The following is a 25825-nucleotide window of genomic DNA, read 5'->3' on the forward strand; positions in this document are numbered from 1 at the left end:
TTAAAGTCAAATCAAGTCTAAGTCCTATCTCCATAAAGGTGTTTGGAAGCACCAATGCAGACACCCAGGCCTAACCAAGGCCTCGAGTTAGGCCCAGGCCTGGAGTCTCAGTCAGCTCGCAGGTCGCACATCTCACTGGGAGAAGCCACCTTTTAGCCGCTGTCACCTCCGATCACTGGAGGAGCTTTGCTGCCGGCCATGAACGCTGGGAGGATCCACGTCCTTGCTGTCACCCCCACCTCCAATCAGCAGGAGGCTGCTGCCATTCTGCACACGACCCACTCTTGCTACCGATGGAAAGATTAATCCTCCACAAAAGGCTTTAAAGAAAAACAAAAAAAAAGTGAGAAAGAAAAAGACCAAAAGTTTGAAAGACTATGGGAGAGGACGAGCCCTGTACTCAGGAGCCCTGTGCTCGCAGCCCTGCTACTCTGCTGCCATCTTTTAAATAGCCTGGTACCTTACCAGGCACCTCATTGATCTCACCATCCTTGCACAATCACTCCCCTCACCCAGCTGGTACCCGAAACCTTCAACCAACTGCCACCAAACGCACACTTAGCCTTTCACGGAAGTTGTCAAAGTGTATGGCTGTGCTGTTAGACATTTACAGAACACACCACACTGATTGCAGCAAAAGAGGGCTTGCTTTCTATGGCGATTGTCTTTGCTGTTGGGTTGGTGGATTTTGGGGCAGATTCATCACCAGGGGCTTCTGTCCAGGAATCTCCAGTGTGTAAATCATTGAAAGGTAAGTGGGTAATTTTTAATCCAGTCAGGGCTGTCCAATTCTAATCAGAATATCTGGAACTTCATTTTGCACAGAATAATTATGCAACATTGAATGAGATTTGTGAAAACACTTCCACTTCACTCCATACTCTGTACAATACATGGTATTTACTTATTGAAGAACATGGAAGATCATATCTTTCCTGATGGCTTCCAGGTTCCAGACATACAAGCAGTAAGTTAACCTTCATTGCAATGTGATCTGAGTACAACAGTAAAGAAGTCTAAATGTCAGTCATTTTAAAATAGCACAGGCAATTACATAGTTGCAGTTCAATTCCATTCAAATGGAATATTCTTGAGGGTTATTTGTTCAAAAACTCAAATGACAATCAGCACTAATTAGGACAGGCATGATCCAAACTGACCACTCTTCTTGTCTGAGGGAGTGACAAACCAGGTTGCGTGTGGAAAATAGATATTTATCCACATTTATGCCGCTATTAGTAATGGGTCAAACCCAAAGCTGAGGGCATCAAAGTAAAATCTTGAAGCAATTGCTGCTAAGCTTGATTTTCTACTTCATGTCATCATGAGAGCAATATGAACATAATGACTGCCGCAATGAAAGATGTGGTTTTAAAGCATGCATTATGCGAGAAGGGCCCTAATTTTACAGCAAAACTGAATCTTCTGGTTTCTAGGGAAACATAAAACTGAGATTGGAAACCAAACCTGCTAGGAAACTGAACCTGGTTGAAATCAAAGGACACAGAGCCAAGCCCAGAAGATAGACCCAGTGATGCAGAATACAGGTGGAAATGTAAGACAACATAGAAACAGTAGCACATGTAAGGAAATCATAGAATCCCTACCGTGTGGAAGCAGGCCATTCAGCCCATCGAGTTCACATTGACCACCACCTTCCCCCCGAAGGACATCCCATCCAAATCCACCTTCCTACACTAGCTCTATAACCTGCATTTCCATGCCTAACCTATCTAGCCTGCATGTTCCTGGACGCAATGGGTAATTCAGCATGGCCAATCCACCTAAGCTGCACATCTTTGGATTGTGGGAAGAAACCAGAGAATCCAGAGGAAATCCATGCAGACATGGGGAGAAAGTGCAAACTGCACACAGTTGCCCAAGGTTGGAATTGAACCTGGGTCCCTCGTGCTGTGAGGCAGCAGCGCTAACTACTGAACCACCACACTGTCCCTAAATATCGCCTTAATGGTCTACCACTGTTTTCCTGTTCTCCTTCCTTTTAGCCTTGTTTCTCAGTTCACTTTAGCCACTTCTTCCTTCATGCCATTACTGTATTTTGGTTTTGGTGTGGCTTAAATCACTGGTCTTAGAAGCAGACTTTTCCCTTTCATGATTCATGACCGATATTTCATAATTATCAGCAGATAAATACTTCAATGAGAAGGAAAGACTACAGGAGAAGGTGGCAAATGAAGGAAGTTAAAGAAATTGAAAGAAATACAATGCTGCTAAGATAAGCATTAGGCTAGAAATTTGGGAACCTTTTAGAAACCAGCAAAGGGTGACAAACAAAATAAAAGTAATTGGAGTATGAAAGAAAACTGGCCAAAAACAAATAAAGTTTGTACAAGTATATAAAAAGGAAAAGAGAAGTGAATGTGAGCTAAAGAGAGAGAGAGGGTAAACAGAATGGAAAACAAGAAAAAGGCAGCAAAGCATTTTGTATTGAATTTCACGGTAGAAAACAGATAAATCATCCTAAGAATAATAGAAAATCAGGGTCAAAAGAGAGGGAAAAACTTTAAACAATAAAAACCAAAAGGTGTTTGGAGTACTGAGTGGGACTAAAAAGTTGACAAGTCCCCTTGGGGTTAATGGCCTGCATCCTATCATGAAAAGGAAGTGGCTGCAGAAATAGTGGATGCATTGGCTGCATCTAAAATTCCCTCGGTTCTGCAGAAAAATCCAATAAATAACACCATTATCGAAGGGGAGGAACTATATAAAAATTATAGGACAGATTCCAACTTCTGTGTAACCACTCGGTTTGCAGCGTTGAGAGATGTGAATGAGATATCTCACAACAGCAATTGGATGGCTGGACTTGGTTCCAGCCGTCATTTCTCCCTTTACCAATTCTAGCCTTGCTGTTCAGGGGACAGTGATACTGCAGAAGTAGCTACATTTGCTTTAGGTGAAATACTTGTGACTCTTCAAAACAATTCATTATCTGAAATGGTTTATAAACTTTTGGTTTGATAGCAGCAATTGCAAATATGATACACCCCATTTTTTTCTGTCCAAGCAAATGCCAAATGGGCGCATTATTTGCCTTAGTAAAATGAGGTGATAACAGAATTTCTTTTGAGGCAGCAGAACAGTTTGAGATGATCATTTTAACAGTAATTTAACCTGATTTCCAACTATCTGCCCAGAGACGGGCTACAAATACCCAAGAGTTCCGAAAGAAAATATCAGCAATCCCTGCACAGAACACGTCTGTGCATTAAACATAACGTACCAGTTATTTCTCCAAATGATTGGATATTAAGAAAGTTCGAGAGACATGCATGAAAAAACCAAGCTCACCACCACCCCTCAAATACAAAGCTATTGCACTGGGCAAAAGATTAGGTTAATGGATTAAAACTGTCACATTATTTAACTTCTCCATTTCAATAAAGTTTTTGTTTTAAGGTGCCAAACTTGACACTCAGTTATCATGGTTTATTTAGGTGCTAGGTCAACTTAAGGCATTTTATTATTTTGAAGGTGCTATATAAATGCAAGATTTTGCAGTAGTTTGCAAACTCTTTTCTCCATTTCACACACTTTCCCAATCTACCACAGGATTTGAAACTCCATCATGCCTCCACCACAATACTCAAATTACAACATGATTGAACAGGTAACATTGTCACTTGAGTGCAACTCCCATTTGGAATTCATCACACTTGTTACACCCTACCCCCAAAGAGAAATGAAATAGACAAGAGTCCCAACTATAAAGGAGGTAACACAGCACCTGAAGAAAGGGAGTTTTCTCTGAATAATTATGTCTAAACTTCAAAGTAAGATACCCAGGGTTACTGACTATATTAAGATGCCCTGAGGGCAGTATAAGACTCTATATAAATAATCTGGGGTCATTCTTTCCTTTGTATATATAATGTAAAGACTGGAGTGTGCTGCTCAGTTTATGTTCAGTAATTTTCTAGAAAGCACTTTGAAAAACACCATACAACACTGTCAGAAGTTTAATGTGAGGCAGTTTACTCCTTAGTGACTTGAATCAACAGTGATTGTTACAAAATATATCAGAAAGATGAACACAGACACAATGCCACAGAAAAAGGAACATTTTATTGAACATTAATTTACATCTAGTGCAATGATTTATTTCAGGTTCAGAGAATCTTGGTCTCTCATTACTGGCATTTCAGTGAGAAAATGAGATTCAATTCTTCCTTTTCTTCATAACTGATTCCGTAGGAGGTTGCTAAGTTCTTGAAGCTCCTTTACCAAGTTGTCCATCGTTGTTTTCTCACCAGCTAACTCACTCTGAATTTCGCCCGTCATAACATCAGTGAAAAGTTGCTGTAAGACAAAGGCAGAGAAAAGTAACAACTGAAATTTAACAACCAGTTTACTGTTCTCCTATTTATTGCTACACCTATTTAATTGAGCAGCTAATTCTAACCTGGCCCCTTAATCCATCTTTCACTCTTTTTCACTCTTTACAAACACTAGCATTAGTTACAATTAGGAAGCAGCATTGAATTCCATCAATGCTGCATTGCCATCAGCTAACACCACAGCTGGATTTTTAAAATAAATGTTAATGCTTAAAACTGTTACATCAGAAAATGCATTCATTGAATAAACCTACCTGTTAAAAACCAAGACCCTACATTGACTTTTGACCCAGATGGTAGAATGGTTATTCCAGTGTACCTTAGGTAAATGTCAAGCATCTTCTTGACCACAAGTATGCAACAATGCTTCACAACCCAACACTATATTTGCCCCTAAAAATACCAACAGTGCAATGTAATCAAATTGCAAATACAAAAACAAAACTTGAAAGATGCTAGAAATCGAAATTAAAAAGAGAAATGGTCTGAAATGCTCAATAGATCAGCCATCTGCTTTTCTTTGATCTAGTCACAAACTCTGCAAGTTTGAGCTTAAAGACATTTGCAGGAGTGAAGCTAGAGGCAATTTTGGAGCTCGGATGACCTACTGTTTTCGTTATCAGAGTGCCTTTATACAACATATTACCTTGAATTGTGAAAATTGCTCAAAGGGGCTTTAGGTGAAATATTTTGAGCTATGACGAAAGCTGCAAAGATAGGGCCTTCTGTTCCTGCCTCCATCAAAATAAATTGTCAGCAGTAAAGCTAAACAGTACTCATCAGAGACATCATTTCTAATATTTTTGGCACTGAGCGGAAAACAAGATGAGACCCTGAGCTCAGTAAATGTATTTCCAGTACTTCTAAGTTGTATATGCCCTGTCCAAACACCCTTAACAGTCTTGGAAGACTGAATGAGATATAGTCATTTTGGGCGGCACAGTGGCTCAGTGGTTAGCACTGCTGCCTCAAAGCACCAGGGATCCGGGATCGATTCCAGCCTCAGGGCGACTGTCTGTGCAGAGTTTGCACATTACCCCTGTGTCTGCGTGGATTTCCTCTGGGTGCTCCAGTTTCCTCCTACAGTCCAAACATGTTCAGGTTTGGTGAATTGGCCATGCTAAATTGCCCATAGAGTTCAGGAATGTGTAGGTTAAGTCTATAAGTCGGAGGTAAATATAGGGTATGGGAATTGGTCTGTGTGGGTTACTCTTCAGAGGGTTGGTGTGGACTTGTTGGGCCGAAAGGCCTGTTTCCACACTGTAGAGATTCTATTCTATTACTGGAGCGATTTCATGCCCGTAGACTCCATCGTGGGGCTGATCCATTGCATGGTACAAATCACTGTATAAAATGTGCTTCATATTTGGAAGAAAGAAGCGTATTCAGATCCATGAAAGTGAAACATTTAAACTGCACTCATTTTACACAACAGGAATTGGAGATTCTGGAAATCTGTTGTTTAAAATGATTTATAAGAGCAGAAATCAATATGTTTTACAAATCACACAGTTACACATGCACTAGGCTGTAGAAAACAAGTGAATTTGTTTTGTTTTAATAAACTCATCAGTGGTGAGTCAGCAGTCATTGCCCATCCCTAACTGCCCTTGAGAAAACGGTGGTGAGTTGCCTTCTTGAACTGCTACAATTCATTTGCTGTAGGTATACCCAGAATGCCGTTAGGGAAGGGAATTTTGGGATTTTGACCCAGTGACACTGAAGGAATGGTGATTTATTTCCAAGTCAGGATGAGGAGTGGCTTGCAGGGGAGCTTGCAGGTGGTGATGTTCCCATGATTCTGCTGCCCTTGTCCTTCCAGAGAGTATTGGTCATAGGGTTGAGTGCATCCTGTAGATAATACGCATTGCTTTTACTGAGGAAGGGAGTGAATGTGGATGTGCTGCCAATCAATTGGGCCATTGTATCCTGGATGGTGTCAAGCTTCTAGAGTGCTATTGGAGCGGCATTCATCCAGGCAATTGCATCTATTCCATCACACTTCTGATTTTAGCCTTGTAGATGGAAGACAGGGGTTTTGGTGGAGACAAAAGTGAGTTATTCATTGCTGGACTACTAGCTATTGACCTGCCCTTTTATATGGTGATTCCAGTTCAGTTTTGAGTCAATGATAATGCCCAGGATACTGACAGTGAGGGATTATGTGATTGCAATATCACTGAATGTCAAGGGGCAATAGTTAGATTCTAGTGAGAATGGAGAAGATTTGTCGCTCAACTTGAAGTTCTGGATGTACATTTGCTCGCTGAGCTGGAAGGTTCATTTTCAGACATTTCGTCACCATATTAGGTAACATCAGTGAGCCTCCAGTGAAAAACTGGTGTTAGTGACCCACTTTCTATTTATGTATTTAAGTTTCCTTGGGTTGGTGATGTCATTTCCTGTTCTTTTTATCAGAGGGTGGTAAGTGGGGTCCAAGTCAACGTGTTTGTTGATAGAGTTCTGGTTGGAATGCTCTGCTTCTAGGAATTCTCGTGTGTCTCTCTGTTTGGCTTGTCCTAGGATGGATGTGTTGTCCCAGTCGAAGTGGTGTCCTTCCTCATCTAAATGTAAGGATACTAGTGAGAGTGGGTCATATCTTTTTGTGGTAAAAACAAGGACTGCAGATGCTGGAAACCAGATTCATTATAGTGGTGCTGGAAAAGCACAGCAGTTCAGGCAGCATCCGAGGAGTAGGAAAATCGATGTTTCAGGCAAAAGCCCTTCATCAGGAATGCTTTTTGTGGCTAGTTGATGTTCATTTATCCTGATGGCTAGTTTTCTGCCTGTTTGTTAGATTCTATTTTGGAGATGGCAATTACCTGCTACTTGTGTGGCATGACTGTTATTTGCCACTTGCAAGCACAAACTACATACTGTCCATGTCTTGCTGCATTTGGACATGAACTGCTTCAGTATCTCAGGTTTTAAAAAAAAGCAAAATATTGTGGATGCTGGAAATCTGAATCAAACAGAAACTCAACAGGTCTGGCCATATCTGTGGGGAGAGAAACAGAGCTAACATTTTGAGTCTGGTTTCAGTTCTCTGCCTCTGTCAGAAGTATAAAAAATAACCTATTTTGCAACACCTTTCAGTTCTGAAGAAAAGTCATACCTGATGCTGCCAGATCGACTGAATTTCTCCAGCATTTTCAGGAGCATGAGGAGTCACAAATAGTGCAGAACATTGAGCAATGATTTGTGAATATCCCACTTCTGAGTTTACGCTGGAGGGATGGCCATTGATGAAGCAGTTGAATTTGGTTGGGCCTGAAACTTTCTTCAGCCAAAGATCTATGTTAAATCAACCTTTGCTGAGTTACCATTTCCCATTCCTCCCTACCCCAACCCGTTGTGCTAAGGATAAAATATTCAACTATTTTGGATCAGAAGTGGATTACATCACAAATGTTTGCTTTACAGCTCACCTTCTATGTAAAACTGCTCTTTTGTTCTATACTAAGTTAAAAAGAAAAGGACTAGTGGGTTCCCACAGGCTTTTGAATGATGAATTCAGAAGTGAAGGTCAATTAATCTTCAAACTGATAAGTCTAGCCTTGACTGCCAACACTACAAAGGAGAAAAGGAACAATGGGTGGGTGAACATGGAAGGCCCCACATTTCTAACACATCCAACAGGGTCACACACATTTTACTGAATCCTGCACAATAATATGCATCAGTTTTGGTTGCCCCACCATCAGAAGATCAAATGCAATCATAATTTAGTTCATTGATCCTTATGAAAACCTAAGTACTTAAGCTGGTGATTTGTACGTGTGCTTCATGTACAGATTTCTAAATTAAACTCTGTCGAAGAATTAAGTTGTACCCCTGAGTCACTTCAAGGCTGAAGGTGCTTATGGAATTGCACACTGGCAAGAGTCAAGGTATTTGGGAAATGAAGAGAAAGAGTAAGAAGAAATAAACAAAAGAACACAATTTTTTTTTGAAAAGAAATTGAAGACAAAGTAAATTGAAAATGATTTCTACTGAAGCTAAATGTTTTCTGTGGAGGGGAAGGGAACAGAGGATGACTATCCAAATAGCAGTGCCCCATTTGTAAAACAGATGTGCTTCTGAACTAGCTTGTAAAAAGCTCCTGTAATATGCAAGATAATAAATGTGTCAATATTAACCACAATAGCTTCCTTTGTGACCAAATGGGAAAAAAATTCAATAAAGACATTTTGTTTCCAAATAACAAGGAAATTTATGGGGTAATTTTAACGCTGATAGCAACAGGAGCAAATTTTACAAAAACATTAGCGTTCCCGAAAACACCCCCTGCACCCCACCCATATGCTCAATTGTACAAATGAAGAATAAATGGTTGCTCTGTTGGTTGAATGTTTCGAAGAATACTGCAACCAGAAGAATAATGCACATTGACATTTCTCTGAATGGCTCACTCCCTCTGAGAAAGAGACTGGGCTCGAGTCCACTTCACACCAGAGGACCCAACATTTGGTCACATGTTATAAGGAAATCACAATCACCCAAACCCAGAACAAACTATTATATTAACATATTGAACATTGCTTGTTTTTTCATTTTTATTCCTTTATCCTGAGAAGACTCCGAAGTAACTTTATACTTGATACATCAGTCTGAATATTAACCAGGGTGGGTTATGTTTGTGGGAGTGGGGTGGAGTTAGGGATAGGAAGACGTCCCTACAGAAATGAGTCAAACAGATGTTTAAATCTTAATGGTTCAAAAACTGATTCTATGCCATCCACTTCTGGTCTTCATGGAGGTGGACAATGTTGGGAGATGTCATCCTGGTCCCAAGAGGTGGATTAACGATTGAAATGTTTTAATGAAGCTAACTGCTTCTGATTCCCTCAGCGTTTACAGGTTGTATAGTAAACAGATGGGTTCTCGGCAGCTGAAGGGAGGCGAATATAGATTTGGGAGAGGGGTGAGTGCCTCTCCGGCACCGCTTGTGGGCCAGGGAGAGCGGGAGTGTTTTCATCACAGATTTGGAAATCTGATCTATGTGGTGGTGTAGCGTGCTCTGGAATCCTTCCTTGCTTGGCAGACATTGGAGTTAAAACTAAAAGGTCTTCTAGCATTCCATCAGTGAAGTAAACTGCTTTGACATTTCCATTGCTAAGAAAAATATACGGCAATACAGGAAGATGCACTGTTTTGCAGTTCAGGATACACGCACGCAGTCTGTGCACCAGATGTACAGGGAATGTCAATTCTAAATCAAATTGAAGGGCTTTTGCCCGAAACATTGATTTTCTTGCTCCTTGGATGCTGCCTGACCTGCTGTGCTTTTCCAGTACTACTCTATTCTAGACTCTGGTTTCCAGCATCTGCAATCCTCACATTTGCTTAAATCAAATTGATGTCAGACTATCTCTTGTTCAGTTTGGATTACTACAACAGAGAACAGATCAGTCACTCTTGGACACATTGTATTGATAACCTATGGGTTATTTTAGATCACTTTAATTAAACACCCCGTAAGTCAAATACCATCCCAATTTGAAACAATATTGCTGTTCCTTCAATAGTAGCTGCATTTCGAGACAGCAGCTCACTATTAAGGACAATTAAGGGATCGGCAATGAATGGCAGTCCTGCCAGTGACACCCACACCTTGTGCACAAAATGTCTTCCCGTCAGGCACACAATGTTCCCACCCAAAACGTTCTCATCTATACAGTATCCAACACACCAGATTCAGGAATATGTAACTTCTGCAATGGGGTTCTCTTGCAGTTCTGAGATCTCCATTAAGCCGGTATTCAATGTGGCACCATACTGAACAGCACAATCTGGCAGCTGTATTGTGTTGCACAGTTTCTGTTGTAACTTGTGATTTGATTCCTGGATTACAATCCTACCTGAAGATTGTCTAAAAAAGGTAACAGCACATTTCCAAGAACAACGTGGCAGTAGTCCAGGGGAAAATGACAACGTGTATAAAGGCTTCAGACCCTCTCACCTATGCAGTGTTTGAAAACGTCTTAATTTACTTGGTTTAGGTTATGCACTCCATCTGCAGTAACTTATGAATTTGTGATGTTCAAACACAACTGAGATTAGAGAATAAAGTTTCAGAAACTATGTTGGAAGTGTGTTGGCGGGTACTCTTTGAAGTTGGATTGGGTGTAAGTAGACAAGCATTTTAATGAGCTCGAGACAGACTCTCATCACTACATTGCCAAATGGTAGCATAAACTTTCGAAACCATTTCCTCTGTTCAGACCTTGCCAGAGCCTTCCTCCACAATTAATATTTAAGAATTGTAGCCATTAATCTATGCCTTTCAACTGAAATTCAAATAATCAATGTACAACTTTAGAAATTTATATTGGACGAACAATGTAAAGCTGAAGACAAATTTTCTTCACTGAATTTTGAAATAACATCACTGGTTTCCAAGATATTAATTTGTTTAACATGCACCAGAGTTGGATCCAGTGCTATGTGAAAGTGCCTCATCAACAGTTGATATTCCAATCAGGTATTAGAAATGGTTCATGCTTTTCAACCTATATTGGCTGTTAATAATAATGGAAATCCTACTGCTGCCATAGTGTTACTAAAATTGACATGGCTTTGAAAGGTAACAGTGCTGTGAGGTGTAGCAAGAGAAACATATTAACAAGAATGGATCTCTCAAGAACAGAGAGATTTCCAGGACAGCTAAAGAATTCAAGAAACTGAACTGTAACATCAAACAGATCTCAGCGATCTGAATTCATGAATTGAGGATTAATGCTGACAAGAATTATTTTTATATTCCAACCTCTAAAACATTATATGCAGAAAAGCTATTGTGGGCCTGTGAAACATTACACTGACATTCAGTACTGGCGTTTCAGAACAGTGGAAGTAGATCTTGACATAAAAGTGGCAGTCTAACTTCAATATCTGTAACTCATACCATGTTCCTAATATCTCATAAAGGGTTGACAGCTCAGCCACACCATTGCAATGAATGAATAACAAAGAATTTTACAGAATGAATATATCGTTCACTGTTTGATCTCATAAGACCATAAAATTAGGCCATTTGGCCCATTGAATTTGCTGCGTCATTCAATATTGGCTTATATATTTCTCAGTTCCATTCTCCTAGCTTCTTCCTGTAACCCTTGATCCCCTTACCAATTAAGAACTTATCTGTCTTAAATATGCTCAATGGCTTGACCTCCGCATCCCCCTCAGCAATAAATTCCACAGACTAACCACCCTCTGACTGAAGAAATCTCTCCTCATCTCAGTTCTAAAGGGTTGTTCTTTCACTCTGTGGCAATACCCTCAGGTCCTCGTCTCTCCTACTAGTGGAAACATCTCTTCCACGTATATTCTATCCAAGTCTCCGAGTATTCTATAAGTTTCAATCAGATCCCCCTTTTCTTACTAAACTCCATCCTGTGTAGACCCAGAGTCCTCAACTGCACATGTGCAAAGCCCTTCATCCTGGGATCATTCTTGTAAATCTCTTCTGGACCCCCTCCAATGCCAGCACATTTTCCCTCAGAATTGATTTGATTTATGGTTGTCACACATGTCAAAGTACAGGGAAAAGTTTTGTTTTCAATCTTGGCTCACTTGGAACCTACAATAAGCAAGAAAATCACTGCCAATATTAGGTGCGTATTGCTCATTTCAAACGCATAATTCTCATGGGTGGTGCTAGCCATTAACAGTCTCCATTAACAGCTATTCATACTCTTAGCCAGATTGTTACCCACTCTTTTGTCTGTCTATCTGCTCTTCTCTCTCTTTGGGCTCTATCCCCACCTATCACTTACTCTTTACCTGCTCCCCCCACCACATCATCTGCATATAAACCTACATTTTCCTAGATACCATCAATTATGAGGAACTCACTATCACTTCTTGCTATCAATTTAATTTCATATCTTACTAACAAAGCATCCCACTCCCTCTGCCCATCTGTTTCTTAAAATGTACCTCCTTGACCAAGCACCTGCCAATTTCAATCTGTGTCACAAGCTCATTGACCTTGTGTCATATATTGCATGCATTTAAGTACAGCACTCTCAGTCCTACGTTTACTCCCCCATTCTCATAGCTGTCCCCTCATCTGCTCTATCTGAGGTTAGATTCCTGATTTTTTCCACACTCTGTCCTTTTACATGTTCTGGAAACTTTAATAATCTCTGCTGAGACATCATTCCCCCCCTTTAACCATTTCTATAATTTTCCATACAACTGAATCCCCCTATTTAGATTAAAGTCCTATCCACTGCCCAGGTTATGGAATTCACCAGGTATCTTGCCCCTGCATGATTCCAGTGGAGCCCATCCCATCGGAACAATCCTTCCCAGTAGTGGTGCCAATGTCCCGTGATTTCAACCCCGCTTCTCCCACACTAATCTCTGAGCCATGATCTCTTTAATCTTGTTGACCCTGTACAAATTTTCTCATGGCTTAGGTAGCAATCTGGAAATTATCGCTTCAAGTGATTCGGTTGTTTATAACCTGGGAGCAAGAGACAGGGATTTTCTATAATCTGTCAAATAAGTTGCCATATTCTATCCCAAGGCACAATGTCGGGCAGTTTCCAAAGGTGGCACTTAGGACTGTGCTTATTTGGTTATCTCCATTCTTCTGCCATTTATTTTCCTCAGTTTAAATACATTACATGATGATTTCAAAATGAACTTGCAAAGTATTCTTAGCTGAGTGGAATTTGTGACATTAAAGAACTGTGGGACAAGGACAACACCAGCATTTTCTTTACTTTGAGAAATTGTGATAAATGACAATGTCCATATTGCAGAGTAGCAGGTTGAAAATGTCTCATTTGTATTTTCAAACCCTATCTCGGTAACTTTCCCTAGCCCCACAACCCTCAGTTATCAGCACATGTCTCATTCTGGCCTTTCAATTTGCACGGTTCCACCAGCTGCCTAGGTCCTAAACTCTAGAATTCCGTCCCTAGCTCTCTTTGCCTCTCCTTCCTTCTTGAAAGTGTTTCTTAAAATGTACCTCCTTGACTAAGCTTTTGGCCATTTCCCCAATATCACTTTATGTGGGCACACTCCAGATGTTTTATTGAGTTAATATACTTGACAAATACAAGTTGCTAAATATGACAGCTAGTGATTAAAACTTGGTTTTGAAAAGCCTGGATATTGAACAATTTCACGGCTATGATGTAAGAAGAAGAAGAAGAATATAATATTAAATAATATAAACAAAAGAATATGTTGACATGAATGAAATAGGAAAAGGCAGAAAAAATTGATGAAGTTAGACAGGACAGAAACATAAACCAAAGTTGCTGAAGAAATGCAGCATCTGTGCAGAGAAAGCAGAATTAATGTTTTGGTCCACTGACCTTTTTTCACTATGATTGGAAAAGGTTAATATGTATGCTCAAGATGGGGTTGAATGAAGGGAGGAGTAAACTTTAGTTGGAGTTGGAACCCAGAAAGAGAGAACGAAAGTTGGACAGAAAAAGGAGTGGGTAAAGGTGACCCTGGGGGAATCAATACCTGCTACTGGGGAGCATTGGTAGCTGACAATTGGTTGGTCGTGATAGAAGCCCCTGTGATGGCAAGGTCTGGTCTGTGTTGGGTTTAGGTAAGGACATGGGAAAAGGTACTAAAGGCCCTAAAATTATTGAACTAGATGTTGAATTCTCAAGGTTGCAGGGTGGCCAAGTGGAAAAGGAAATCTTTTTGTTGAGAAAGGACAGAGGTTCTAGCTGAATCTCACAAGTTTTGGCATCAACATTTTAATCTTGGATAGACTTAGCCTTTGTAGAGAAATAGTAGCTTTCTGGAAACCTTTCCAGAAAACCTTTTGGCACAAGAAAGGAAAACAAACTTTGCGGATGCAGCTTTATTAATGGAGGCAGAGTGAGGTTGGCGTGATGGTAACACTAAGAATGTCAAGAGGAAGAGATCTAATGACACGACCATCAAAGAGATGAAAGCTTGGCATATAAGAAACATAACACACAGTGTTTTTGTGAATTAGTCAAGTTTCAGACTTGGATCTCTCCATGCTGAACATTAAGCATTATCTTATTCAATGTGCAAAGCTACCTGCATGCAAGCTTATGTGGTGATGTCAGTGAAGAGAATAAGCATTGCCTCCCATTCACTCTATCTTTGATAAAGATTAAAAAGTTAAAGGGAAGAGTGTACTTTCCTGAAGGACCTTGGGTGAAGTTTGTGACAACATAACTGAAGCATTTTCCATTGCCTCAACATTGGTATACTCTGATGGAGTCATAACCAGCTACATCAATACATTGGCTTCTCCCTCAGAACTAGATATGTAGGTTACTGAAGGCTAGAGCTTCAACCTAATGCTGAGCATCAAGAGAAATTTATTATTTGATCTTGAAACTGAGTGCATTACAAACAGGAATGAAAATAATCAAATGCAAATCATTAAGGTCAAATTCTTACAATTGTATCGCATCAACTATTATTCCACGAGCTTTACAATGGCCAGCAGTCAGAACACTAGCCCATAATCATTGAGGTATCACTGTAGATAGCATGAGTCCTCTTGCTTTGTGTCTCAATGAGCCAGGTTCGAGCTTTAGGCAGGGATTTCCAAATTTCAGTGCTTTCTTTGGGACCCAATCAGGAAAATGTTTTATTTGAAAAAAAATCAGAAGAAACCAAAATGCTACGGTTAGGGTGGCAGGAGGGAACTGACAGAATTGACCTGGAGAACTTCTGATACAACGGATGCTCAGATCACCAAGCCAGGCTATCCATGACAGCCAATGACAGATCACATGGAACTAGGAAGACTGAATCAAATTGAGCTGCTGCGGCAATACCATTTACCTGCTGGTGAACAAAATCCTGAGGCGGCAAATGCATATTAGATGCAAAAGTTTCAATGTGGCACTTAAACAGATATATATGGACAAAGCAGTATATAAAGAACTCTTTTCCGCAAAGTACATTCTTAGGAAAGAAATGATAAACACAGATGCTACCTAACTCAACATATTTCTGAGTTACAGCACAAGTATTGTAAATGACTTCCAATGTAGACAACGTTTTCTCTGTATTTCTGTTAGCAAGAAAGAGATTTCAGCTGTTAATGTAAAAGAGTTATATGGTGTTCTACCTGTGCTTTACTGGACAGGTTACGCAGACTGAGGCGAGCTGAGGATAGCATCTGCAGAGCCTCCTGGGGGTTGGTTTTGCCTTTACTGCATTTGATCGACACTGCAAAAATAAAAACAGCAACATAGATAAAAGACACTAAGACACAACTTCAATTATAGTCTTAGACTATGGACATTTATAACGAGATACTGGAGAAATGGGCAAGGCAATATTTCTAACAAAAAGAGAGAAGTGTTTTAAGAAGTAAATGAGACCTGTGATAAATGAAGCAAAACCTCAATAACTGATACTTAGATATTTTCAAAAGGAGCAAAACCTTCTCATGATGGAAATTTGAAATGAGAAAATATCAAAAACTCATCATGTCAAGCAGCATTTGCAGACAGGAAAGTGATCAGCATATCTTGGTCAGAACGCAGGATACTACAGATGAACTGCATACTGTACACCACCCTGGTTTGGAATTACATCACTGTCTTGTTCCTACTGCCAGATAAAATTCCTGAAACTCCAGTTCAAACAACAGTGCAGTTGTTCAAGAAGGCAAGCAATCAGGAATGGGTAACAAATGATAGGGTAGCCAGTGATATGCAGCCTATTATAGAATATATGTTTAAAAAGCTTACAATGAGAATCAGAGCAAGAGAAAAGGGGTTGGAACAGTTCAGCACATTCTCGAGAAAATGAATTAACTGCAAAAGTGAATATGTGGAGAAGAGGAGATCATTAAATGACAAATGAAAATATTTAAGAGATGATGAGAGAAATCAGAAAAATCACATCCCTCTCGTCTTCACAAGCACTAAGTCACAACATGAATTCCACATTACAGGAAATACAGTTAGAAGTGGAAGCTGCAATTCAGTTGTGAGGGTTGCAAGATGCTTAGCAATGCAATAAATGCTGTTTTGTGAGCTTATATTAAGCTTCATTCAAAATGCAGAAGGCTGAGGGCAAAGTGGAAGCACTAAAGAAGTAAATGATCAAGAGTGGAGGGTTGCACTTGTGTGTAAATACAGAGATGATTTCAGCAAAGCAAATTGCTTTTAATCTGCCCAAAATTCAGGAGACCATATTGTGGTCAGTGAACAGCGAAGCCTGCAATTTAGCATTATTTTGTTTTAATTTCAGTGAGTAATTGGAACGGAAATCTCGTTGAGTGCCATGAAAATTCATTATAATGTTTGCATCAGTGTATTACAGCATGGTGCTGTGCCTGAGCTCCTCCTGCTTCCCCCCACCCGCCCCACTATATAATCCATACCACTTGACTACAATTAACACCCAATTCATATATAATTAATATAAAGCTCTTGAGCTGTAGTAGTAGTAGTGTCCTAACCTTTGAGCCAGGAAGCCTGGGTTCAAGTCCCACCTGCTCCAGAGGTGTGTGGTAGCATCATTGAGCAGTTTGATTATACAATTAACATGGGAAGCTAAGCAGGTTGGTGGAGTAATGGAGATGCAGACGAGGATGCCTTCTAAATACTTACAGACAAAGGGGTGAGGACAGAAGATTTATGTTTTTCAATCTGGGCTCATTTGGAACCTATAATAAGTAAAAAAATCACTGCCAATATTAGGCGCATACCTCTCATTTCAATAGCTGGCAATATAACTGTATTCTAAAGTTGAGATACCTATATAATTAGTTATTTTAAAAAACTGAAAATTAAACCCAGATGGCTCCTGCAAGCAACATCTGTGGTCAACTCTCTGATGGCAACAGCACATCATCAAAATAAAAAAACAATTTCTAGGATTTCATTTCATTTGGAGTTTATTCCAAGAATAAGACAAGTTCTCTAAGATTCAAACGAAAATATGCCGATACTGGAAATCTGAAATAAAAATAGAAAATGGCAGAAATGCTCACAGGTCAGGCTGAACCTGTGAAGAAAGAAACAGGACTAACTATTCCTTTCAACAGAACTGGTCTGATTTTATTCTGATGAAAGCTCATTTAACTTGTAATGTGGGCATAATCTTACAGGGATCTGAGCAATGTGGTTTACCATGAGATTATTCGCAGAATTGGACAAGGGTGAGGCTTTTATCAACATTGGGAGCAACGCGCTGCATCGTTTATGCATTTGCCAAGCGGCGAGTTGCCAGTTTAGGTGGAATATTGCTTGTGAAAAGTCTTGTTAATGGCCCAGCTCTTTTCGTTAATATTCAGGTCCCCATCTTTACACAACACGTCAAACAAGCTAGATGTCACAAAATCTCCTCACGGAAGTCAGAGTGGGTGCCTGGTGTGACTTCTGCTCTCTGCTTGCTCCAAAGGATCTTCACATTTCTTCGGAATAAACTGCATCCCAAGGCATGATCCACAGGCACCTGTCTCACACACACCCCTCATCCACTGACATTCGCATCTAATATTTTTCCACCACACATGACCATCTTGGCAATTCTCCACTCTGTGCCATGCAGGGCAGTACATAACTGTGTTGCAGGGTGCACCACCAACTAACAACGAAAGGCTGCAGCAAGGACAGTGTGTGCATAAACAGGCACCAAGCTCATGGATTGGATAGGTTGCAGCTCAGGGCTGCTTATCTTGTTCTATTAATGCTCACTCATATAGGTCCTCCCTTCATACTGGCACCATCCATGCATCAGCTGCCATGCCATGTCTGTTTGAGTTTCAGCCAGTGCTGTATCGACTTTCTCTCCCAACATGAAAGGCACCAAGAGAAAACTCCAATTATAGCATTAGGTTATCCTCATTTATAATGAAATACCAGACAAATGGGCCAGGCAACATTTCTAACTAGTACATGCAGCAGGAGCTTGCAAACGCCAACTTTGCTTCATGTGCAATAATTTCTTCACCCATATGCAATGCATAGAGAGGTTGGCCAAAGATGGTTTGCCATTGGTGTTACATAAATTAAAAATGTCATCTCAATGATGCAGGAGTTAGCAATAACTTAAAAGAGGGCAAATACTGGCTAAAAGTACCTCCAAGCAACTTCCAAAGGCGTTTTGGGACCAAGGAAACATTGCAACGTCACACATCACGCAAGCATGACGATGGACTTTAACGAATGCGATGGAAATTAGAATGGTTGAGTGCATCTGGGATTGAAAGTTGAGTCAGAGCACAGTTAGCATTCCCTTTTAGATGCTGTGTGTTGGTCACTCAGCATGTGTCAGACCTTCACTATGCTATGACCAGCGCAGAGGTGAGGCAATTATCATCTGCTGAAGTTCTAGGATAGTTCAAACAGAGTGTGCCACACCATTTTTGTGTGTTGTGCTTTGCACAATTGGAGCAGGCAATGAGGCAACATAATTGATGCTGAAGAACTAGGGGAATGGGAGAAGTCTTCCGAGGAGAAGGATACGAACAATGGTGAGAAGGAAGCTCTCTTTTTAGATGATGGAACTCAACTGCATTGGGCTCTACAATACAGACAGGGCCTGACTGAAACCTGCTTCCGTTAGAGGTTAGCTGGATGTAGAAAACCAGCACTGACTGTCAAGGTCAAGATGCCGGTATGTGGTATCCATTGTGGGTGTGAACTACAGCCTGCACTCATTTCCCTTGGGTTCTCTTTTCCTGGCTATCAATGACAAGATGCGGGTGACCACTGGAAAGTGGGGAACAAGTATCAAGGGTTCAGATTTAGGCGAGGTGTATGCAAGGATAAGTAAACTGTGTGGCTTAGTGTTACTAAGTGTGACCAAGGTGAGAGAGAGTTGTGAGGCTGCTGGTCCATTATGCTGGCGGTGGTGGGCAACCTAAGACTGTTAATGCTTCTCCAGGTAAAGAGTGATCTCTCAAAGGTGACACAGACACAAGGGATAGCAGTCTTTCAGCGGATATCTACTGTGTGGCGAGTTATTCTGGTAAGATAGTGCTAGAATGGGAGGTGAGGGATACGACTGGGGTGGAGCAGGTACTTAATGAGGCACATTGTGTAAGAGATGGTGAGGAGCCTTGCTGGCACTCATGGCAAGGATACCTCCACGCAAATTCACACAACACACAAGAAAAGGTAAGACTCAGACCATTAAGTTTATTTTTCTCTCCACAGATGCTGTTGAGTTCCTTCATTTTTATTTATTTGTTTTAAACCCAGGACATCCCATAAAACTTAACGTTTTGGCCACATTGTTGGTTATCTGCCCAAATCATTTCTCACGTGGGCCAAACTCTATTTGAAAACACCATGAAATGCCTTGGGATGATTTACTATGTTAAGGCACTGTATAAATATAAGTTGGTGTGCAAATTGTTTCAATATATTTGCCTGATTTGATCTGATTGTGCAACACATTAAAAATCCACAGGCGTGTGATCAGATCTGGGCACTAGTTCTGCTTCTTGACAGTGCATCAGCCGAGATTAGTAATGAAACAGGAGTGCCCATTCATAATATTAAAAATCTTGTTCTAATGAAGTTCAAACATTTGTGCACATTTGTATTTCCTCATAAAGGCTATTTCCTAGTCAATCTTTGCTGTATTTTCCTAAAGGATCATTTTTCCATAAACCTACCATTTTGATTAAGTAGGCAAAAGTGAGGACTGCAGATGCTGGAAACCAGAGTCTAGATTAGAGTGGTGCTGGAGCATTCCTGATGAAGGGCTTTTGCCCGAAACGTCGATTTTCCTGCTCCTCGGATGCTGCCTGACCTGCTGTGCTTTTCCAGCACCCCTCTAGTCTAGGTTTTGATTAAGTAGGTCTAGTGACATTTGTAGAGAGAAACAGAGTTAACATTTCGAGCCAGTGACTCTTAATTTAGTTTCTCTCCCTAAGGAAACTACCAGACTGAATTTCTGCAGCACTCTTGAGTTTGTGTTTCAGATTTCCAGCAACTAGTTTTATTTTTAACTTTTAAGCTTTTGATCACTTCTCCTCATACCTTGACTTGATTTGGTATCAACTTTTGTTTGATAATGTTCTCATGAAATGTTTTGGCATACCTTACTGTTATGTAAATGCAATTTATTATTGCGCAAAGGTCATTGCCACAGCCAGTACTCTAAAGGAGGTCGTATTGCATTTGGCTAAAGGGATAACAATTGGAATTCAGGCCTACTGATCCAGTATCCCAAAATCTCTGCTTGTAATTCTGATCATCGTTTCTATTCTCTCATGGGATGTGGGCATTACTGGCTGGCCAGCATTTATTGGCCATCCCTACTTGTCCTTAAGAAGATGATGCTGAGCAGCCTTCTTAATCCACTGCAGTCCATGCATTCTGGGTAGACCCACAATGCTGTTAGGGAGTGAATTCCCTGCTTTTGACCCAGTGACAGTGAAGAAATGGCAATATATTCAGAAAATAATAAGAGTGAAAGCAAACTGAATGTAGGACTATGGAAACTCAGTTGAGTCTAGTAAGATAAGTTCAAAGGCCTTTCATTGTGCTGTAATATTCTATGAAATCATTTAATTCTTGGAACAGACTCTAAAAACATAATGGGCATAATAATTAGGAGCAGGAGCAAGCCAGTCAGTCCCTCAAGCCTGGTCTGACATTTAATAAGATCATGGCTGATCGGTTTGTTTCAAACTCCCCATTCCCATCTAGTTTTGTTAACCTTGCCTAATAAGAATCTCTCTTGGTCCACCTTACTGCAATGTTTTGTTTACATTCTTTGGATTACTGATTTGCAATTAACACAGAAATACTGAAGAAGTGACTCAGCAGTGACTCAGTGATCAATAGTCAGTCTATAACAACAGTCACAAAAGAGGATAGGGAGAGATTGTTTGCTTTTGTTGCTAGCCAAGTACTCCTACTAAAAGTGAGAACAGTGTCAGTTGTGATGCTTCCAACGAGAATATTCAATGGGCAATCTAACTATTGAATTGTTTCCTTCAATTTCACTGCCTCACTGTACGGAGCCTTCAGCAAATCTGATCACTTTGAATTAAGATTCCAAGTCAGTTTTGTGAATAAGAAACACTAGTAGTCCCTGAATTGAGCACTAGGGACCCGACTGAAAGCAAACAGGTTTCTTTAGTTCCCTCACCTGCAGTCCTCCCCATTAGTCAGGTTAACACATATCACGTTAGCACTAATTATGAGCTACCATTAACGGGCAAGTTGTAAAATTAAGGATTAGAGAAGTAAGTCACGGCTGCTGGCAGCTCACCATGTGCAAGTTCTATCGCTCCTTTTGATACTTCTTTGAAAGATGCGACATCTTTCTCCCAGCCACTGGATTGAGTTTCACATCGATGAGCTTTAATTAGATACTGCAGTGCCTGTAAATAAAAGCAATGATATTAGACTGCATATAAACGAGCACAGTGGAAAGACTATTTTTTTGTACTTTTGTTCATGGACTGTAATGAGAAAACAGCTATCTCAAAAACAAAGTATTGTTGATTGTACATTTTAAAAGCAAACAACTTGACACTCATTGTAAGTACTGCTTACATAGCTGCTTGTTCAAGCAGTAGTGGAGTCTAATTAAAGATAAACTGGAGCCAGGAGTCTGTATATGAACAGAGCTTCACCCAACAACAAGTGGCTGATTGATAACTGGTCATGAGTTCACAGACCAATGACAAAGACCTTTACATGTCATAATTATGTAATGGCCTCCCAAATAGATGAACAACTTGGGGTTATGAATGTTTTGGAAGAAAACAATGGACCTCTGGAGAAGGAACTATTTCTGCAACATTTCAGAAAACTGATGGCTGGGACCACTGAATGCTTTCCCAGTCTTTTCCTCTGCCCATGAACATCAATGTTTTTTTTAATCCTCTCTGTGTCTGTCCATATGTGAGTGAGGAGGGGGAGTTTATAAGTGATTTAAAAGTTTAGTTGGTGGAACTATATGTCAATGATTCATAATTGTTTGTCAGTAGCTAGGATTGATTTATTTATAATAAATAAACATTCTTTCTCATACAAAAATCTGATCCATATTTTCTGGCAACTTGAGTCTAAAAGACAGGCAAATTAGGGAATTCTGCGTACTTTTGGAAATCTTTGACATTGATGATGACTTAGGAATAGTGGGGCATAGCGTCCAATGTATTACCCAGTGAGGAGTAACTACAGTTACTTATTTTCCCCATTATGTTCCCCTATTGCCTTCTCATCATCTCTTTCCTTTAGTCAATCAGACAACACAGAGTTTCTATTAACAGCACAACGCACAGAGTCAAGACATTTGAAGTTTGCTTGCCAGTCAAGGTTACAATAATAAACTCATCATGGAATTAAGCACACCATTAAACTGAGGTTTTCTAGCAGTGACTCAGTGATCAATAGTCAGTCTATAACAACAATGTGCACACGTGTGCATTATATATATATTATACATATAAAAATAAAATGCCTTTAACAATAGCTCAGAGATGCTATAGGTGGGCATTTTAAAATAATTACGGTAGATGCCCATAAGCTTGGAACAAGGGGTAGTGTTAGGGAGTGCATTAAAGGAGTAAACAGGGTGGAGAGATGGAAAGGTTAAGAGAGGGAGCCTATGTTTTCGGGACCTGAAGGCATACCCAACCAAGGGTATAACTATTTAAATTAGGGATGTTCACAGTGCCAGAATTGAAGGAGAACAGGTTTGTTTGGAGATTAGAGATGAGAGATAGTAAATCAAGACTGGATCTAAAAACAAGAATGAGAATTTTAAAATCAGGGAGCTGCCATATGGAAACACGTGTAAGGCAGCCAGCAGGGAGGTGAAGCGTGAACAGGATTTAGTGCAAGGTAGGAACTGGCAGCAGAGTTTAGGATGAACTCAGGTTTATAGAGGGTGGAATCTGAAGGTTGACCAAGAATGCATGGGAATATTCAAGTTTAGAGGATAAACATTCGGCAATAGATGAGATTAGGCAGGAGCAGAGTCTGGCAACGTTATGGAGGTGGAAATAGGTGGCCAGTGGTCCCACAGATGCATGCTGGAAGCTCATCTCAGGATCAAATGTGACACCAAAGTTGTTAGGAGTCTGGTTCAGCCTCAGGCAGTTGCCTGGAAGAGAAATGGTTTAAAAATGCCAACTCTATGCATCATATCTAATTTTAAATATCTAATCTGTATGAAAAATAAATACTGCAATAAGATTCTTTTTTAAAAGTGGTTGTTACATTTCCTTAAGCTACATGCACTTCCAAGTGAAGGAAAAATCTAAACAAACTTGCAGGCGATCCCACAGTTAATTACTGGTGACATTCGGTAATTCTATTCAAAATCAATTGTATATTACTGAACCCAACAGCATTTTCTAATTGAGGTAAGGTACTTTTTCTATTAATCTGCTGCTGCCTTTACTGTACACCTGGAATGGTTATGTGAGTACTGCTACACTCCTTGACCTAATATCAACAAAAGTAGCAAGAATGGACTTTAATTCATGTGCTTATATATAAACAGGACTCTTGCAAATAATGAGTATTTGTGTCTGGAAAGTAGGCATATTAGGAATTAATGTCTGCAACCGATAGGGAATAAACTTCAGTCTGCGTGTTCAGAGAATTATGAAGTATTTGCCCTCAAACCTCATAATCTGAGCCCATTAACCAGTTTATCTCCATTTTATCCAGTATTCTTTTTGAACCTGTTGAACTAACTTGGCTAAATTTTACAACCCAAACAGTGAAAAATAACCCCTTTTAAAGGGTACCTAACACTCACGAAAAAATACATATGCAGTTTACTCCTTAAATTTATATTATGCTTCTTTTCCTCAACTATGTTGATGTCAAGATGTCTTTCTCAGGTAATGCACCATGGGGAGCCTGGTACCGCAGACAGAAAACTCCACGACAGAGCCAATCCTGAGCTGGAGAGCTCCATAGGACTAGGTACTAACAGGGAAAGTCTGCTCATACATGCATCAAGTGTCTTAAGGCACACACTGCAAAATGAACATTATAGCTTATCCTAAACAAGTAGTCCAGAGGAAAATGTATGCAGGGACCTGTCCTCCCCCTCCAAAAGCCTGCAAGTTGTCAGATTTAAAAGGAGTAAAAAGTATTAGCATTGTAATTCCTGAGTACACTTTCAACAAAAAAAGTCAGCACAGCACTTCTCGTTCACTGAAAGGACTGCTTTTTGTCAGTTATTTGAATAGACATTTTATGCTTACAAGTAGTATAGAAATGTAACTCAAAGACTTCCAAAACTGTTTAGGGCCGTGCCCGTAAAATTATTGAGTATGCTGAACTCTCCAGGAGTTGCAAATATAGGAATGTCTGAGCCTAGACCTCTGGGAGTCTATAGCAAAACGTGGTAGAATTACGTAGCAGGAGATTTCTGATCCTTTGGTATGAAAATCCCAATTTATAAAGTTAATGCCTTTTGGACAAGAAATTTGAATAACAATTATCAACTCCAACTCGTTTAAAACAAATGCAGAAGGATTTGATTCAACAATGAAAATCTCTGAAGTTTCTTGAAATATCCATTATGAATTCTACACCCAGGATGATGATATGGAGCTCCTTCTTTCTATGGACCTCATAGCTTGTATTTCAGCCTCTCAAGTGAGAAAGCCAGAACCATAGCGGGACTTGGGCACTGGCTGACACTTCAGTGCTGCACTGAGATGCATCTTTGTCAGCAGTGTTATCTTTCAAATTCAACATTAAATCAGGGCCCCCACCTACTTTTCTCAGGAGAATGTAGAAAAAAATCCACGACTCCTTCTGAAGAAAAGCAGGTGAGTTCTCCCAGCATTTAAGTTAACATTTGTTCCACAAATAGAATCAGGAAAAGCAGATAGATGTGGTAAAGTGAGTTTCAGCCAAACGTTAGCAGGTCCTGGATAAATAGCTAGAAATTGGCAATATATTCCCCCTTGAGGAATGGTCGGACATAGCCCCATAATCCAAATCTCATTAAGGCTCCAAACTGCCACGATGCTTGGATGTCTGAATATATGACAGATCATTCACTAAAGGGTGGGGTAGCTGCAGCATCAATAGATTTGGGAGCAGACAACTTATTAAAATAAAACATTTTAAACTAATAGACAAATTGAAATACCTACTTGATGCATACTTAAGAATTCATTGAGTTAATAGGTGCATAACATGGTTACTGGAATAGGGTAGGGTCTGGATCTGGGTGGGATGCTCTTTGGAGGGTCGGTGTGGACTGGATGGACCAAATAGCCTGCTTCCACACTGTAGCGATTCTATGATCTGTGAACACTTTTCATTTCCTGAAGCACTGCACTTTGATTCACAAGGACTCATTGACCTCTTTGGTCTTCGTTTCAATTCCCCTGTGACACACTGGTTTGGATCCTGCAGTCCCAATATCAGGGAAGCAGTTGCAGGCTGCCTGAAAGGATTCCATGCCAATGGCCTCACCAACACCTGCCAGCATGTAAACTTGGGCTCACTGCAAATATTGGGGTTAATCTAGGGCGA

At 40.2% G+C, this 25825-nt stretch overlaps 1 protein-coding gene across 1 annotated transcript in view; it reads right to left on the reverse strand.

Annotated features, from left to right (window-relative positions):
- Positions 1-4067: 4067 nt before the first annotated feature.
- Positions 4068-25825, reverse strand: part of ttc27 (tetratricopeptide repeat domain 27) — a 209686-nt gene continuing 187928 nt past the window's right edge. Inside the window, exons 18-20 of the mRNA XM_043695515.1 lie at positions 21576-21687; positions 15457-15557; positions 4068-4320 (exon numbers count right to left, since the gene is read on the reverse strand). Of these exons, the coding sequence (XP_043551450.1) occupies positions 4198-4320; positions 15457-15557; positions 21576-21687 (336 nt within the window). The 3' untranslated portion in view covers positions 4068-4197. The remainder of the gene's footprint in view (positions 4321-15456; positions 15558-21575; positions 21688-25825) is intronic.

Source organism: Chiloscyllium plagiosum, chromosome 9, assembly GCF_004010195.1.
Source record: "Chiloscyllium plagiosum isolate BGI_BamShark_2017 chromosome 9, ASM401019v2, whole genome shotgun sequence".
NCBI lineage: Eukaryota > Metazoa > Chordata > Chondrichthyes > Orectolobiformes > Hemiscylliidae > Chiloscyllium > Chiloscyllium plagiosum.